Here is a 20,075-nt window from a genome sequence, read left to right as displayed (position 1 = left end):
AAACCAGCCACTGGTGAAGAAAGTCAAACATCATCCAACAAGCTTAAGATCAGATATTTTTCTCAAAGCTAAAAGGAAAGTGAATACTGGGTAGAAATGCTCATGTTGCTCCATGTCTGCTGGATTTGGCAGTTGGTTTCTAACATCGCTCATAACAACTTGACAAGCTGATTTAAATACATTTCGAAACCTCTCTGTCACTTAAAGTAGCTTTAAATCAGTAAAAACACAAATAAACATCATGTTTGAAAAATGAAAACACAGTCACGTATAACTGATTTTGTTTCATATGACTTTATTGAAAAAGGGCTTGAGTATCATGGCTAAAATACTGCCTGTTGGTTTACAAACAGTGACAATACAGCGAGTAATACATCTCACGTATTTGAAGAACGTGTCAGAAGCTGCCTCGAAAGAAATAAAGTTATTTCACATTGTGTCGGGGTCCAAAGTAGAACACACGCAACCTCTTTGATTTATTTCTTTGCACATTAATGATGAGTAAATGTGGACCTGGATGTGTAAATGGTCCACACACATACACTTCCTGTGAAAGGTCTATTTGTACGATGATACAGGAGTCTATATATCTGTCTGAACTGTTAAATGTTTCAACAGGGGCCACATTACTAAACACTTATAGTCTAATTAATAAAACTAATTAATTAATATAAAAGGGAATGTAACAAATGCTGCTAACAGTGTGGTTAATGCATTTTTACCACAGGTAATGTCATATATTTTTCCTGTTAGTGAGATTATTATCACATTATACATTAGAAAGTTTGCAGAAGTGACAACATAATCTTCTTTCTAGACTTTCCTCTAAGGTAAATAAATGGGTTGTGGTGTTGTAATGAAATTACACAATGGATAAAAGACATTTATCCATGTATATCAGTCCATTTGGGAAAATTAAGCTTATTTAGCAATGTGTTTAAACAAATTAGTGTAATAACATGAAATGAATGTTCATTACCTTCCATTACATTAATGGGAAATTAATCCCACTTACAGGATTATTGCAACATTAGCTGCAAATTGATATGATTATCACCTGTTATCAACCACTCAGCAAACAGACCATGTAAAACAAACAAAAAAAGACCATAACAAGGATGAAAAGCACCAGAACATACTTTTTGAAAAAAAAAAGAAAAGTCTCTAATTCTGCGGCATGGCAGCGGTTGAGTGAAATTGAAAAGAAAGCCCGTGGGGTGCTGGGAGTGTCCAGATTGAAAGCACATGTCGGTCACAACTGAAAGGTTTTGTTCTGTTTTGGCTCAGCGGCTCTATTGACACATCATACATCAACCTCAGTAAAAATCGAATCAAGTGTTCGACGGGGACGACTGGTGGGCCGAGTTGAATAGTTTCCTGACTCATGTAACACAACGACAGCTGCTTTTGTTTTCAGTCACTGTGTGTTGGACTATTATTCGGTTCACCTTTGATACATGTTGGTTGATAAGGAAACAGCAAACAACAAACCAGGAGGAGGACATTTGATTTGTAGTTGCTGATTTTTTTTAATCCATATTGTAAAATAATGATAAAAAAATATCTTTTTTTATTCCTTTGGTAAAGGAATGTGTTGCATACTGTGTTTAACATACTTGCCAACAAACCATAACATACATGTGAAATATTACATGAAACCTTAAAGCAACATTATGTAACTTTTTTTTAAACCTTAAAATAACAGCTTCAAAATCATGTTGATGGTACAGGGTCTTGTAACAGGGTGAACGGTGTCTCTGTCACTTGTTTCTGCACTATGTAACTTCATTGAGAGGGTCGGATCACAGCGTTACATACATGTTTACTTCAACATACAAGTTTTCGACACATAACATTGTTATGATGTAATGAGTTTTGTTTGTAGTTAGCACCTACAAACAGACCTGGGATTTGTATTTAGGACAGTGGTGTTGCACTCAGAAACTGTGGCGGGCGCCAAATCGCACAAAATGACAATTTCTACATAATGTTGCTTTAAAAATGAAGTTTAACACTCTTTCTTGCCTTTCATGGACTAGCCTTCATTTAGTATCTACTGCCTACTGTACATTGCATTAAAAAAAAAAGCATTTAGTAAGGTTATACACAATATAAAAATAAAACAATTACATTTAAAAGACACATCTGATAATAAAGTGGCTCAAATATATATAAAAAAAGGATAATTAAAAACGTTCATTTTGCCACCGTGGACATTCCCTTTGTGACATTTATCATTCTGCCATTTCATGTGACAATTTATTAGCTTTTTATTCCTACCAAGGACAGGTGTTGGTACGAAAATACTGCAGTTAAATTGCTCTGTTGTCACAATATACAGTTACCCAGTCCCTTACAGAGTTATGGTGATCTTCTACCTCTTTCCAACAGTAAATGAAATTAAAAGTCATGCTCTTTGAGGTTTCTTCATGTTGTATGTTTCTCTGTTTAAATATTTGGTCTCTGTTTACCGATATGTTCAATCAATAAAAAAAGCTGCATTGATAAGTGTTTTATTCCACTTCTTTATAGTCTTTATCAGTACAGTATACGGCCCTAACATTACATCAACTTTCCTTTTCATCTCTCATATCAGACTCTAACACCAGCGCTTTAAATATTGTGTGACGTGTGTTTCATTTAAGACATAGAGGTCACAACATCCCATCTTAAATCTTGCATAAAATAAACAGTGAAATATAATTATGTCGATGGCTCTGACCCCTCATACTGAATATATAGCACCATAAAATCAGTGCTTGTTTCTTATAGCAGTGTGTGTGAGCTTCCATCTGTTTTCTGAAGCTGGAAGACAGTTCAAGCTTCTGATGTAGCGTGGCCTGCCCTGATTGGTCGCTGCTTGTGACCCTACTGGCCAGCCTCTCTGTGTCTGCCCCTCGAGCTCTCAGTCGTGGAGTAATGCCAAATTCACCTCATATCAAAGGAAGTTTTCAGATTAAAGCTGTAACACCACCCCGATCCCAGATATCTGCTATTAATGAATGTCAGATCAACAAAAAAATTCTGAATTCCCTTTTTTCAACAATGGTTAAAGTGAAAGGAAGTGTGTTTTTGCGAATATAGCTGATAATTTTCACTTTTCCGTTAGTGAATGATACACTTCTTCAGTTTTCCAAACCACATTTGGGCTATTTAGCAGAACCTGCCAACAAAGTCCTCTGAGGAGGCTTATGTGGATTTTTCAGCGGCTCATATTTACAGTTAATTTGACAGGAAGTGAAGGTAGCATTACCCACAAAGCCTTGTGTGTGAGACGGAAAGCTCAAATTGTTCCTTTATAGCTGCGTGAAGTCGGGATAAACTATATAGTTAGTTCTTGTAAAGCACATTCTCTCTCTCACACACACACACACTCTGTCTTTCTGGCCGTTCACCCAGCACTTACACACACATATCTGACGTCAGCATGAATCCACAGGTATAATTGCACTTGGTGCTGACATGGAGAGGTGGAAGCGGAGGTGGAGGTGACTGCGCTGGTGTCCGGAGGGATGGGGCGGCACTGGGGACGGCACAGTTTGACGGTGAAGTGCTGGTTCTGCAAGCGGTCCAGAGAGGTGGACGGGTACATACAGCGTGTTTACATACATCCATAGCAGTGACAGGGAGGTATACAGGTTCGACCCGGGGGCGCCAGGTCTGATGACACACAAGTCTTCTCTTGTGTTTAGATCTTCTTGTTATTGCGTCTTCGGTTTTTCTTCACCCTGGAGAGAGATTCAGAGGGAGAAGTTATTTATTAGACTTCATTAGACATTAGACTGTATCGAAGCCAAAGGAGCATATTTTAAAATTAATTACTTTTACAGGCAAGCAGAATAAGAAGAACACTGATTCAAACATTCAGAGAAGTTCAGAATATCCAGTTATAGTACAGGCGGTTAATCAGAACCACAAGTATTCAGTATATACATATAAATCGATGTATAATTTACTTTTTCCTGTACTTTTGGTACTTTAAGGTGCACAGTGTAGTTTTGGGGAAGAAATTTTAATCAAAAGAGAAAAATCTTCATTGATTAAATTTCATGACTGAATAAACTGAACAAACAAACGGACCTTTAAGGACAACACAGTTTCATTCTGTTTTACTTTGTTTTTATTTGGCGGACCCTGCCACCTTTATAGCTTCAAACAGTGGAAAAAGTAAATATCATTACCTTATAAATATTGTACATGTTACTTTTCCGAGTTTCTTCCCAAAACGACATAGTGCCCCTTCAGTACATTAATTGCCAGAAAATTACATTTGATACTAAAGTACATTTATCAGACAATTTAAGAATCACGCACAAATACTATTAATGTGTGACTTTCACCTTTACCAGTAATATTATACACAATATCTTTACTTTTACTCAGGTATGACTTTTGTGTACTTTTTTTTTTACAGCACTGTGAATGATATACAAACATGGACATCCTGCGGTTTAAGAGTATATTTTAAATTTGGCCATGTACTTAAAATTAATTGACCAATAACTCTAATACTGCTATTTGTGTGAAGCACTTTATGTTTTTTTTGTTTGCATGAAAAGTACTATACAAATAAAGTCTTGATTGATTAAGTGACTCCCAGACCTCCTCCCTGCAATTTGTGTGAAGTACATAAACGCAGCGCTTCCTACCGTATAGAAAAATCAACCAAACAGCAATAATGATTCCTTTCGAAAAAAGATCAACATTTCTAGCATACAAACATAACATCTGGGAGGCTGGTGATGTACGTCTCGTCTAATAGAGGATACAGTATGAATGTACAGCAGGGCCCTGTCAGGAACTATTGTTCTAACATGCGGTCATGGACACGTCAGGGGCCTCAGGTGTCGGCAAACAGTTGTGATAGGTGAACATCATAGCATATAAATGTTATTTATGAGTGACTGTCACTGAGAATGAAGAGTGTTTGTGACAAAGAGCAGCCATGTTACAGAAAATCCCTCGCTCTATAAGAACACCTCTACTCACACACACATGTAAGCGCACTTTATTGCTTGCATGTACAGTATACGTTCTTGGCAATCCCTCTTCTACCTAACAACACAGGACTCTGGTGTGAACAGGAGTTTTTAAAGTTACACTCACTCCATCCATTCAGGACTGCTATAATGAGCGCCTATAAAGTGCAAACACACTTAACACACTTAGCTATGTTCCCACGCCGAACCTTGTAACTGCAGTTTTAGCCATTTTCACGTCTGTGCTGTGTATAAAACCCTACTACTCAGAATACCTGGCGGGAAAACTTAACACAAGGCCCTGCAGTTACGATGTGTACTTGATACACAAAGTACCGCATGTATCGAAACACATACAGTAGACAGAACATAAGCAGTGGTTCGTTTACAGTCTGACACATGCCAGCCTCAATTAACTGTGATAACTCCAAGGATAAGACTTAAAGGTGCAATACGTAAGAATTGCCCACCCGTCAAATTCATACTTAAAAAGAATAGGGGTCAGCATATCACCAGAGTAACCGCTAACTGCTGCTTACTGTAGTTGCAGTTAGCTAGTTAGCACAGGAGCTTTGGACTGGGATGGGCTGAGAATAACTGGTAAGCATGCAAACTGTTAAATTTAAAACAAACAGGGGACAGCATATCACCAGAGTAACTGCTAACTGCTGCGAACTGTAGCTGCCGTGTGCTAGTTAGCTCACTTAACCATGCAGCTAGCAGTCTGGGACTGAGAGTTCTGAGAATCAGGGGGACGTTGATGTTGACCGTGATGGGTTGGGGCTAGCTGGTTAGCATGCTAACTCCAGTGGATATCTTTGCACCACAACAGCCTATATCAATAGACTAATGTCACAACATAATGTCAAAACTATTATTTCGTCACATTCTGTTGATAATTTCAATCAATTCTTTCATATTGCACCTTCAACAACACAGTAAACAATCTCATAAATCCTCGCAAATTACTTTATTGTTTGTTTTCACATTGTGCTTTAAGTGTTTATGGTGTTTTAAGAAGCAGGACATGCAGCCTGGCAATAATCACCACCAGACATGTAGGGAACATTTTTTTTTTACGAGGAATGCACACATTTTAACTGCATAGCTCATTAAAAACTGAATGAGCTGCTGCACTTTTTACTATGAATACTTTTCACCCACAATGCTGCTCCCCAACCGGGACAACCCTGTCACTGATGTACAATTAGTGATGATAACGATGTGGAAATAGCTTCCTCATACAATGATTATATGATTAGGTATATTAACTACTGTGAGCGAGCAGGGAGGGTAAAAATGATCAACATCTGACTCGTCCGCAGTCTGGGCTCTCAGACACATGCTTACGAGAAAGAAGGAAGCAGACATAGCAGTGGGAGATTTATCACTCTTCTTACTGGATGCTAATCATTTCACAGATAATAACTCAGCTGCCTACATCAACCACATCAGTGGTTTCAGAGAGGAAATGTCAGCAGGAAACTGAGCAATGTTGGCCATTTGTAACAGTGGTTTATGTCTTCTTTGTAAGATCTAAACTCAGTGGAGAAGAGAGCTGTATTTCATTTCTATGTCAGCAATGCTGTGTCTGCAGAGAGAGAGAGAGAGAGAGTGAGGAGGGTTTTTTCTTACTTGTTAATGGCGTTCTTTAAGTACTGCTGCAGCCACTTGGTCTCCGGGTTGATGCAAACTTCCCTGTTGTTCTTCAGCTTGGCACTGTGGGAGAAATCAGTAGAGTTTTAGAGGTTTGTTTCCACTAAAATGTTGTAAATGAATGGATTTTACTTTCAAAGGGGTATTTATTTTATATTACTTTCCCATTTTAACATTTATTTTTGCTTTAGTAAATGTCCACATGATGCAGGAGCAGAGATAGAGAGGAAGAAAAGTATTTTTGGCACATGTAATCAATCAGGGTCAAGGACGTGTACTGGAGAATACTTTCACTTCGGGGCTTTCTCTGTAGCCAAACATCCGGTGATGGTGTCCAGTACAGAGATCGTATCTACTTTATTAGCTGTGTGCTCAACCAAACTGTAACAAGACCTCCCAGTAACCTCAAGGAAACGTGACTGGCATTTTAATTAACATGGATCCCTAAAAAAGCTCATCCGAGTTCTGTAGTTGGTTCTATTGGTTTCAAACTAAACTGCCTCTTAAGGACCACACAGGTGGAGTTACATGTTTACCTCAGATGCTACCAATCAAAGGTGCTAGATTAATAAAGTTTATTGTTTAAAAAAAAAAAACTGTAGACTTTTTCCTGACACTGTGGGACATTTGAGCCCTCCCCAGTACCCCTGACTACGACTAAAAACATGAAACATGGTTTGATCTGGGGGCTATCATGCTCTAAGTTTTAGGTCTGTGGTTCCCATAATGCTTTTGGAAATGTAAACAGGAAGTATAACATTGCCATTGACGCAGTAAGTTAGTTAGCTATTGCTTCAACTAGAGCTCTGTTTAGTTTTAGCCTAGTTTGTTTTTGTTTTGACAAATTACCAGATCTGTTTATATTTTTTTTTATATTTATTTTTGTATACCAATTTATTTTGATCTATTTTCATTTTATTTGTTTTCTGGCAAAACATCCAAAAATACTGTTTATGTTCTCTATCACTACTGAGTGTTTTAAATATACTATAATATGTATTTATTATTTGTTTTCATTTTTTTAACTTTTATTTTCATTTTTTTTATATATTTGATTTTCAAGATAAGGGAGAAAGGAAATCCCAGTTGAGAAGTCACAATAAACCAACATTTTACAGGTCAAAGCAGCAGCATCAGCTACAGTCAACAACAGCAAGGAGATGAAGGGGGAGAGAAATTCCCCAGACTCCCTTATAAAATTGCTCAATTTTGTGAGTTGTTGATTAAGGAGGAACTTTATAAACTGTAAGTGCTGTTTCTGACAAATTCTTAACTATTTGTACCTTCTTGTAAAATCCGGCACATGTTATAGCCTTGCTTTAGGGGGTGCAGCCGCCCCCTCAGCACCCCTAGTTCCCCCCCCCCTTCTTCTTCTTCTTTAATTCTTTAATTCTGCATTGTGTTGATTGTTAAATGTATAATAGCAATAAATATATTAATAAAAAGTAGGCTGAATGAGTTATTAGAAGTTCTTGCTTGCAAAGGGCCAACGATCACTAATTTACTTAATGCTGAAAAAAACTTAAAAACGTGAAAAGTCCTGGAGTTAAGATGAATGTCTGTTCCTGACTCCCAGTTGGGTTTATTGATATTTATTTTAATACAAACAGGAGATTAAGACGTCGTCACATTGTAAAGTGTAAGTCAGACGGCTCTGTGGAACTTCTGTATTGAGCTGGAAGCCGGTCGTTAGTTTATGTTATTGGACTCTCATTTCTAAACTAACGTCAGCTACTGTTGCTCTCTGTTAGCAGAACGGAGAACATTCAGTCTGAACATTCAGGCGAGGGCTTTAAAGGACATTAACTGCATCTCATCTCACACAATATCTTTGTCTCATGGTGTCTCTCCTTCCCCACCCCCCCTTCAACTCCATCGGTTGCCTAATGCTTCACAGTCTGAGAACCCCTGTTTTTTAAAGCATACTTTGAGTTGATTTCCCAACTTCAATTCCTGTCAGTACATTAATAAATCCTCTCACTGAAACTTGGCTCTTGCTTCGAGGTAATTCATCACAACAAAATATCTATCACCTTCCATCCATTCAATGTTAACTCGTGGCCGAGTGGGAATATTTTTTACCCTCCTTCCAGATGTCCTTGAATGCACCAACATTTTTACAAGCATCAATAAACAGTGATTTGAAATAAAGGTGACAAATCGTCATTGTGATGGATTACCTTTCTCAAACAAGTTTCAGCTCTTTATGCATAAAGTGCTGAAATAAATGGAAAACAATGGCTCCTTGAAAAGTAGGAAGATTAAGTAAAAACCCACCATCGCCTATAATTTGGATAATGGTAGGGAGAAATGTACATTACAAGCAATTTGCAGTTATTAAACCTAAACACACAAACCACTGGTCTGGTCTTTTAAACCTACAGGCGCCATAAGTCACATTTATTATTCCCCAAGGCAAAGATCGTAACGCTGTTTGAGGCGAGAACATTGTTTAAGTTAAACAGAGATAATTCCATGAAGATATAGCTTAAACTTAAGCTTCTTCATAGCCTATAAATCACTTAATATCATGTATGTTTTATGAAAGCCCACTTCAACAAAAGCTCAACTTAATCTTCCAGAGAAAGACAGAACATCTCACAACACATCCCAGTTAAAACCAGAGGATTACTATTTCTAGCAACCTGTCCCCCTAATGTCGAGAGTAAAAAATCACACTTGAAGGGGCACTATGTAGTTTTGGAGAAGAAATTTAAACTCAGAATTTTAATATTTACAATATTAATGAGAATAACGAAGTTGTTCTCGGAGGAAAATAAGGTCCCAGAACACTGTTTGAAGCTAGAGAGGTGGCAGGGTCAGCACAATATGTCAGGATAACGTCTGATCTGGTTTATAAAGGCTGAGCTCAGAAACACCTCCGCTAAGCTCTGAAAACCTCAGCACGTCCTACGACACATCCACGCTTAAAACTGGAGGATTAGTGCACAGAACAGGCTGTCACCCTCCGGTCGGTGGTGAAAAATCGCAGCTCTCTGTTTCCACTCAGGGACAGCTGGAGGGGAGGCTCACGTCGCCGGTCACACTGTACTGTACGGCTTGTAAAGCTGTCTCTACTCTGCACACAAAACATCTTAACGCATTGTTTGATGTAGAGTTTGATATTGGAGGAACACTGGTCAGGCTGGTTTGGTGCAAAAGTTATGAATGATTTTTGTTCCTAAAATATCTTCATTATGGGATACCTCTCACATCATAAAAAGTGCATTTTAGTCATTAGTGCAGAAATGATTATACCTGGACACTGGAAACAAGCTCTAGGTATCAACATGTTTAGGTAGAACTTTGTGGAAGGCAGTGATTTATCTTTTTTTTATAAGGTCTCTCTTTGATTATGGTAAAACGTCCAAAAAGCCTGTTCTCCATCTCTATTGGGGTGTTTTAAAGATATACAGTAACATGCAAAATTTCTGGATTAATACGTCTTATGATGAAGGGACCTTTGTTAAATTATGTTGAGTTGTGTACTGACATTATCCAAACAGTGTTCAAACCCAGAGAAACGTGTCATTTTACTCAGGGTAATGGTGCATTTTATTTTGTTGCTCATCTCTCTAACCTCCAGGAAAAAAATATTCAGCAAACGTCAGTGAATGTAACGTGAATAAAACTTTAAAGCTTTCTCTTGCTCATGAACATTTGCGGCTGAGTCACATAGATACATTTTAATCAGCAGTGGTGTTTGATTAACAAGGAACAACAGCTCTCACAGTTCTCTGCCATTATTTGATATTAATAAGTAAATAAAGTTAAATAACGTAAAAGTTTCATTTCTCTTTTTTATTAATTGGATAGCCTTACATATCCAATATCTTGGATATGGTGTTTTGAACGTATTTTTTAAATGATTGATTACGTCTTGACAGCTTACTACAAGAGACTATTTCTTTCCCAAAACTACATAGTGCACCCTTAAAAATGCATTTTTTCTCTGAACAATGTGATAAAACTTAAATTCTCCTCAATTCTTGGAATGAAAATGTAATTTCACAACTCGTATGGGACTGAAGCAGGATTTCAGATTGATCTCCGCTGTGTGATGAACAGCTCTGCGGTCACAGAGTGTGTGTGTTCTTGCCCTGTTGATGAAGAGCTGAGCCAAATATTTAGGAGAGGATTTGGTCCGTTATCAGACACTGTCGGGGCGAACAGGGGGCAGCCAGCGGGGTCGCCCCCTCCGAACATGTGGATCTCACACCTCGGTGGCAAAAGGTCGTGTATGAGAATTAACAACTTGAGAGGTGTCTCGCCTCGCTGCTGCTCTTTCTCCTCCCTCAATCACACCACTCTGCAAATCAGCGCATTCCTCTCCGCCTCTTCACCGCTTTCTGATTCAATTTGAGCCCCCCCAAACCTCTTTAATATCCCACCTCCCCAATTACTCACCCCATTTAGATGCACACACACACACACACACGCAAATGAGCAAATGGCTTCTGCACTTTAAAGAGCAGCTCAGGAGCATCAGTCCGGGCATCAGCTTCAAATCCCTCAAACTAACATGTGAGTCAGGAGGCCAAACAGCTCAGTAACAAGATCCGTGTTTGCTTTTCCTCCGGGGATGTCCCCTTCTTCCCCTCCTCTTTGACTTTATTAGGGGTGGCCGGCTCATCCGCTCATCCCTTCATCCTGTTTATCTGTCTGCTTGTCTGGATGACCAACCGAAGCCCTAATTGACTTGGCTGGAATTTGATGGCCGGAGTTCCACGAGCAGCAGGTAGTAATTACTTCACAGCAAGTTAATACCAACAGCATGCTGGGACGGGCAGGGGTGGAGGGGGGAGGATGAGGGACACAGGGGTGAGGGGGGGAAAGAGGGTGTAGTGTTACTGGCTCTCTTTCATCCGCCTCAATAGAGATATGGGAGCAGCTCCGCGGGCTCCTCGTCTGAATGACTTCTTGACTCCTCTGGCAGTTTTCGAGGGAGTGTGTGGCCCGGCCGGAGCGCCCCGTGTCCTCTCTGACCTTTTACCATTCGCTCACCCCTTCAGTCACCAGCACCCCCTCCCTCTTTTGGCAGAAGCCCCACAGCCTTTTAGCCTTTTGGCTGTGAAGCTTCTGCCGTCCTGTTTTCTATTGCAAACAAATGAATGAGGCTTTTTAGTTAATGTGTTCCAGACCAGTGACATTATACTCAGCGTTGCTAGGCGGGAAATAAAGAAAAAAATAGTGGATAAAGGACACAGGGGGTCAGCAGAAACACAAAGGTAATCACTTTGACCCTTAATTATTGCTTCCTTTGCAAAACATAAACGGCCCCCTCGAGCTCCGGCCGTCACTGCTTTCCTCTTTCTGAGAGGATCGTGTTGTTTTAAGCTCTCATCAGGGAAAGAATAGAAGGATATTAACACCATACTCCACACATCCACTCTCAGTCAATCTACGCTGTTCATTCCTTTTTTATAAACCAAATTACTGGAGGAAAATAAGAAGAAGTAAAAAAGTAAACGCACAAAATTTGAGGAGACTGAAGGTCCGGCCTAATAACATTTATACTGGAAATGTGCCACTTCAAATATAAGTAAATCAACAATGAATACAAGGTGTTTCTTGCTTGTTTTAAGTAAAAAAAAAAATGAAAATGTCTAAAAACAAGTGAAAATGTCTGGAAACAAGTCCCTACATGTCACTGAAATGTTACCTTCTTGGTGATTGTGTCTTATATTAAGTGTAACGAGATATTTTGATCAGAAATGACATTACCAAGATTTTGAGTTTTTGCAGTGCTGTCAGAGAGGTCGGATGTTACATGACGAGAAAACACAAACATTGTGGAGTTTTCAATAATAATCTGCTATAAAATAAGGATGGCATTTTTTCAGTGCCTTTAATCAGAACAAAATCTGAGCTGTGGACTTGATGTTTTGATGACTCAACTTGGAAGTTGTCCGTGTTTATTTGATGTTTTCAGTTTAGTTTACTGTAGCCTGCCTGTCAATATTTCACTCTTACTCATACATTTGCTGAAGAAGAAATTAAGAGAGCTTTAATAAAGTTTTTGTTTGATCTATTTCACTGAATCTCAGTAAACAAAGTCAATTCTTTGTCATACTTTTTGAACATGTCAGACTAAAGATTTAGAAAGACTGGATACTGCAGTTTGGACTGAAGTTTCATGGGTGGAGAAAAAGTGACGAATTGACTTGAGTCACATGTCTGGAAACAAATAAATGAATGTTCCCAATCAATAATGCAGATATGTCTGGATTTGATGCAGGATTGCTCATTTTGAAGTGAGACTTGATTTTTGCTAATTGCTGCTGTCTTGTGTTGTATATAGTGTGTGTGTATACATGTCAGTATATATTTTCATCATTCATTTTCATTATTTTTTAACGTGTTCACTGTATAAAATGTCAGATTCTTGTCAAATGCTATTTTAACACATTTAAAACAGTTAAATAGACCCGAAACTGTAATGGCAGAACTATTTCATGAAGTTTTATTATTCCCACGGCCGAAGGTTTTCTGTAGCAAGTGTTCCTTTACCCCTTTAGTTTTTTCCTTTCAGCTCTTTTCTATTTCCATTCAACTTTTTCTCAGCGTATCACTATGAAGATGTTCGGGGTGAGAGGTCACACTCACACAGCACAGCAAAGATACCACATATAATAAGACCAGACAGATGTCACTTCGCACAGCCTAGAGCTGAAATTATTGTCTGAATGTCACAGCACAGCCTTCACATTACTTCTACTGCTGGTGGAAAAACCTCAACAACTAATTTCCACACATGAAACTTGCGTCGTTTTGAGGCGCTCATGCTTTCAGGGGGCAACAAGTCCAGTGAGCATCATCCACAATTCAATCAGTCATCGACAGGCCAAAATGTATTCTTAAGCATGGAAATCCAATAAAAACTAAGAAAAATGTGTGAGTCCGAGATTTGGACCAGGTGCACGACTTCACTTATTACTCTGACAGATTAAAATAAGTGACATAATCCTTCATCAATCGCTCGCATCAGGGGAGATACGTCTTTAAGATAATCACACAATAGGTTTTACACTCATCGACTTACATGACTTGGAAGGGGCAGTTGGGCGTGTGGAGGAACTTGAGCTCTCTGATGGAGCGCTGAGGAACCGTGTTGAGGGTGGAACGACACCAGCACCGCTCCACCAGACTGATGGGCTTTGCTGCAAACACACAACAAGGAAAATGAAAAATTAGCATCACTTAGTTGATGAGTGAAAAAGAAAGTCATGAAACTACAAGACAGGAAATAATACACTACATCCAAAGTCACTTTGATTGATTTAAAGCTTAAAGGAACAGTTCACCCCGAAATCAAAGATACATATTTTTTCCTCTCACCTGTGGTGCTATTTATCAATCAAGTTGTTTTTTTGAGTTGGCAGTTTTGGAGATATGATTGGTACATGTAGTTTGGTAGAAAGAAAATAACTGACCATATTTAAGCATTTTCAGACTTGTTCAGCACAAATGTGTTATTTTTCATGGTAATTCACACAAAATAAACTCAATTGTTTTATCAGTTATTCTCACCATAAGTAGATAAAGAGACCGCTGCAAGATAAACTGCCTCATTTTTCTTTAAAACTATTACATTTTGTCATTGTTCATTAAAAACAGAAGTAGGGGTGGTCCTGGTTCATATGAGGATTAAATAATTTACATCACCTCACATTAAAATCCAAATTCAAACACGTCTACTTCACTTCAGGTGTAATTAAATGCATCACTTCCCTCAGTGGACAAATCAAAAGCATGTTTAATCTACTGTAACAAGGCTTCAAAAAGCATGGGAATGTATGAGTTTACCTGCTATTGCTCTGAACAACATGTTCATTAAAAAGAGATTAGCCCTTTTATGACCAGTGTCACACACACACACACACACACACACACACACACACACACACACACACACACACACACACACACAATTTGAGCTTTTCACTCCCAGAGCATTCAGCCCGGTCACTCGCATGCAGAAGGGTCCTCAACATTCAATTTCCAATATTTGCCTCTTTTATGAAGGAGCACTCAGCGGCTCAGACGGCCTCTGTGGAAATCACCTCAAGTACATTCTTAAAATGATTACAAATCACCCCTGTGCCTCCATGGAGGCTTGTTGGGGCCCAGAGAGGACCACAGATGCACACTAATAACTGCAAGTAAATGTAATTACGAACCATTGTAGGTTTGGAAAATCTACAGTTTACAGATTCTTCAAAGAAATGTTGTTGGTTGTAAAAATGTCAGTGAAAAAATGAAGAGAAACACCCGGCAATAAAACTTAATATAAGAAAATGAAAAAATAAAAAAATAAATAAAGGCTTCAGCGAGGCTGAAGAGTGTGCACAGAAATCATGAAAGCTCACAGAGCAGAAGCTGACTTTCCAGATATTTCGCAAGTTGCAACAACTCATCCTTTGTATCAGCCACTTCCTGCCCAGATAAACACAGAAATGACCTAAATCAAGTGCATCTCGTGTAGCTAACAGACCTTTTGTCCTGCTGTTCAACATATTCCTATTGATATGCATGTTTGCCATGTAAGACCAAATGTCCTGCCACAAATGGCTAAATCCTCACTAATATCAGCCTAATGATTCACACCCATCCAGGCTCTTTTCTCATGCAAACTAAGGGATCATTATGCAGCACGCAGCACCGGGCCAGAGGCGAGCATCCACTGCTATCACCGCCGCATTGTTTATCCCTAATTAGAAACTAATTAAAAGAAAGCAAAGGGAAAGGACAAATACACACATTTAGAGCAAACTCTTTAATATGCAACCAGGGGTCTCACTGGGGCCGAAACAACAAGCTTAGCATAACGCAGGCCAGGCGAGTCAACACCCCGGCGTGTCTCCCCTACCAAGGTTAACATGTGGGAGATTAATGTGGGGTCACAGTGCACTCTTTTAGTGAAACATTTTAGCCCAAAATACTTTAACATTCTAATTACTGACATTTGCAACCTCATTTATTATCAATTTAAAAAGAATACAATCAAGACAAATCAGACTTAAAACTGCAGGAGATCACTATGTTGTGATTTAACCTGTATGCAACCTAGGGCAGAAAAAAAACAAACTTTTTTCTGACTGATTTAATCAGCTGATTATTATCTAAATCAGTCATTTTTTGCATATAAAATTCACAATTCAGAACCTCCCAGAGTCGCAGCTGACATGCTCAAGCTGCTAGGTCTCTGTAACCAAATGCCAAAATATTAAATCTGTTGTCAGGGACATAAAAAAACAGTAAAAATTCATCTTTGAAAAGGCAGAACCAGTGAATTTCAGCACTTTTTTCTTTAAAACATTGATCAATTTTTAGTTGAGTTGAGTTGCAGTCTTATTTTCTGTGGATCAGCTGATCAATTAATCGATTAATTACTTCAGCTCCAGCAGTTATTCACTCACCACAAATCAATGGTGAATGAATAATTTGGGAATAAAAGTCAATTCTCTGTTAACTCTTTTTCCATGTCTGAAACACACGAGATCTAACAAAAGAAAATCAAAGCAGAGTATCAAAGTGCTGGAGCCACAAGTGCAACAAGGGATTTGTGATAGAGGGATTTCTCTTTCTTGTTTAAAGGGGCAGGATGTAGTTTTGGAAAATAAATATTTTAATTGTTACAATATCAATGAGTTAATAATACAAACTCAGAAATATTCATCTTTTTCATAACTGAATAAACAAGCTGTTCTCAGATGAAAATAAGGTCCCCAGAACACTGTTTGAAGCTAGAAAGTTGGCAGGGTCCGCCACATATAGTTTTAGAAGTTAAACAGTATGAAATTATGCTGTCCTTTAAGGTCCGTTTGTTTATTCAGTTGGTTTTAAGCATAACAAAAATCAGTCAATGAAAATGATCTTTCTCTTCTGATTAAAATTTCTTCCTAAAAAAAACTACATAGTGCACCTTTAAGCTTTAAAAAAAGAGTTTAAACATGAAGCCAAAAGGAGTCTTCCTTTAGATAAAAGCCATTCAGATAATTTACTTACACAGACTGAATCCAGACATTTTAGAAAAGTCCTTACAGAGCAGATATTGAAACAAAATGATAGAAGCAACAAGATCCCTTCTCCATCTTTAGAACCACAACATCTCACGTAGCTAAAATTTCTTCAACCGTAAATCCACTAAAACCCTCAAAAACAGTCTCTGTGAAACACTCAAACATTCATCTCCTCTCTGGACTCACCGTTGGAGGTTGGTACATGTGTGGCCACGGCCAGCAGAGCCATCAGCGCGAGCAGTTTGACATCCATGGTGGTGGGGCTGTAACAGGAGGGCTGCTCTCTCTCTCTCTGTGAGTCTCTGCTACAAATCCAGGGCTCGACTGTGACCGCCAGCTCTGCTCTGAGCTGTGTTAAATCTTCAGATGGGAGAGAGAGAGAGGGCGAGGGAGGAGGGAGGAGGGAGAGAGACAGAAGTCCCACTTTCTCAGGAGGGAGGTGTGTGTGTGTGTGTGTGTGTGTGTGTGTGTGTGTGTGTGTGTGTGTGTGTGTGTGTGTGTGTGTGTGGAGGGGGGTCCCAGCATGAGAGGAGAGGAGGTGAGAGGAGGAGGGAGCAGCAGCGAGTCAGTAGAGACTTCCTCGATTGTAAATGTGTTGGCTGGGAATCAAGTCTGAGAGGAATACTTTCTCTTATTCACTGATTTCTCTCCATTTTCCACTTGTTCTCATCTGTTTCTCACTTTCTCTGTTGGTGCTGCTCTTTTGTTTAATTCATCTCTATATGTCATGCTGTTACTCCTCCTTTTCTTTCCTCCATTTCCATTTTTAAATTCCTCCACCTGCCACAAACACACATCCAACCAGTCACTCCCAGACTGTTTTCAGAGGCAGAGCTCCCCGCTGTTGGACTAATATTGTTGTGTTATTGTTTACAGGGACACAGACTGCTCTCTCTCTCTCTCTCTCTCTCTCTCTCTCTCTGTCTCATCATCTGGCTCGGCTCCCACCCACAATGCCTGCTTCATGTCTTTATTTTGGGCTCCTCTGGATTTCACCTCAGTTTCGCTGTCTGCTCTGTGATGACACTATTACAGGGCTGTTTAAACCTGGAGCCATTACAGTGATCGAGAGGGAAAGATGTGTTGAATAAAAATGAGAATAGTTGTGAATTTATTACATGAATTAATTGTGAATGAACTTCTCTGACGCCCAAGCCTTTTCTGTTGGACAAAGATGATTAAGCATAAGCAGATTTTTGGAAAGGAAGCCTCTGAGATTGGATGCTGCTTTTAATTCCTCCTCAGCTTCAAATTACACATTCCAGATGAAATTCAAAAAGACAGGGAAGAAAAGATGATCATATTCCTCTTTTGCATGCAGAATAAATTAAAATCATAACCTGTTGTTGTTGCTGTTCCTTCTTGGGAACCTCAATATCTGACCAGATGTGAGGACGTCAATTTCCTACAAAAGAAAGAAGACTGTGTTCGATTTCTTCAAACTAAAACTACCTGACAATGGATGGTTTTCACACTATCTTCAAATCGTTGATTCGCATTTTTACACATTTAGATTTCTGTATCGTCAGACCAGATTACTGTAGGAATCTTAAATAAAACCATCACCTTTTCTACCAATTTTACCCTTACGCTCCCACAGAAGATACAGCTTGTTGTCTCAAAAAAAAATTCAATACATAAGTTAATGCAATTTACTATCATTCTTAAAAGTGATGCATTACATATGGATTACTCTTGTGAACAGGCCTAATACTTGGAAAAAAACATACACAATATACAAATGTTGAACTGTTCCTTTAACATTTTCAGCGTTGAGACAGGTTTTGAGTGATGGATAAAGTTAACAAGAGTTGGTTAAACTTTTTCCTGCAGCTCATGTTTGAAACTACGTATAGTGTTGGTGTATATTTAATCTCTCTGTGTTACATCAACACTGATGATTTTTCTGTGCATGAATATCTGATTTTGGACGATTTATTTTGGAGGTGTGTCAAACGTCCAAAAAGAAAAGAAGAACAGAGAGCGGATACAGCAGGTGGGCAGTAACTCGAGGCCTTCAGGGACGGATGTAAGTTCTCACGTGTCTGATCGCTGATTCTCACTGATGATCTGATGGAGAACATCCAACTACATCTGGAGGAAAATTGACTGAAACAGTGAGCAACAGTGTAACTGGACACAGATGTGTTTGTGTATAGATGTTGCTGTGCAGTTAGTTTAGTTTATGCATGTGTGTACATGTCTGTACATGTGTGTGTTCGAACATGCATACAATTATGCATGTCTCCTTTCCCTCCGTTCTGCTGCAGTGAATCCAGCAGCTGGTAAACTGAAACTGGTCTTCATGCCAGAACTTGACGCCTGCTCTGGAGCTGTTGGAGGTGATTCAACCCCCCCTCCACCCCAACCCTCATCTGCAGCCCCCTACCACCACCACCAGTAATAAAACCATACACTGCTAAAGAGCCTGTCAATTCATACACTGAAACTCCTCCCCTGCAGTTTACAGGTCCATACCATAGCAGCGTGCTGAGAGAGCACTCACAGGCCTGAGTCCTGCTGTAAGCTGTAAACCTGAGAGGGTGTTTACTATTAGCCAGAGAGTCATCCAATATATCTGCCATTAACAAAGGGGAGATGAAACTGAGCCGTGAAGAGACAAACACTACATAAATGCTACATAAATCATGCAAATTATAAAATCTGCATTTTAACTCAACAGCCGTTTTGATTTCAAGCTACCTGCTTCAGAGATTTCTGCTACCACCCAAAAAACACAACCCAGTCGCCAGTAAAAAAGTACATTTCTGCAAAACCACAGTTAAGTTAAAACTGTACTCTTCTTTACGTTGCAACTTTGCTTTTCTTTATGTTCAATTTAAACATTTTCTCTTGTCACATTACTGTGTTCATGCTCACGTTAGGTTTAGGCAGAAAAATCACTTAGGGTGAGGAAAAAATTATGTTTGGGCTTAAAATACAGGTTTTCGTCACCACAAACACAGCTGAAAATTGTTCCGAGGTCTCCTTATAAATATCAAGTGGTGTCAAGCTGACTAATCTTGAAACGCTATGCTCCCTTGTCAAAAATATCCACTGGTTTCACACATGTAAATGTAAAAAAAAACGCGCAGACTCAACACTGTGCTGGTGTGTGTTGGTGTGTTTAAATTGATTAAATGAGATCAGCTTGTCTCGTTTAAATGTTTGAATCTGTTTTCCAGAGTAACATGCACATTATTTGCATTGTATTTGATTTGTAATGAATTTTTTCACTGCAGTAAGCGGCATTAAACAAATTCCATTTACCCTTAGGTTATGACGGTACAATGATATGACAAATAAAACCTGCCTGCCTCAATTCACTTAGTTTAAAAAGTGTTTGGATGAGCTGACCTTCTAATGTAATAGTTTGATCATAATCTTCAAAGAGGACCTCTGTATTATTTTTTTTAAG

The 20,075-nt window shown here is 39.0% G+C and overlaps 1 protein-coding gene across 1 annotated transcript; it reads right to left on the bottom strand.

Moving 5' to 3' along the window:
- Positions 1-275: 275 nt before the first annotated feature.
- On the bottom strand, positions 276-17,016 carry cxcl12b (chemokine (C-X-C motif) ligand 12b (stromal cell-derived factor 1)). Its single transcript, XM_084376582.1, has 4 exons — positions 16,844-17,016; positions 13,678-13,795; positions 6,615-6,698; positions 276-3,728 (listed from the first exon to the last, which is right to left on the bottom strand). The coding sequence occupies exons 1-4, from the start codon at positions 16,908-16,910 to the stop codon at positions 3,689-3,691; spliced, it is 309 nt and encodes a 102-aa protein (XP_084232708.1). The 5' UTR covers positions 16,911-17,016; the 3' UTR covers positions 276-3,688.
- Positions 17,017-20,075: the final 3,059 nt, after the last annotated feature.

The sequence above is a fragment of the Pagrus pagrus genome, assembly GCF_965226575.1.
Source record: "Pagrus pagrus genome assembly, chromosome: 2".
Taxonomy (NCBI): domain Eukaryota; kingdom Metazoa; phylum Chordata; class Actinopteri; order Spariformes; family Sparidae; genus Pagrus; species Pagrus pagrus.
Note: the sequence above shows the minus strand (reverse complement) of the source record. Positions and strands in the feature narration are given on the sequence as shown.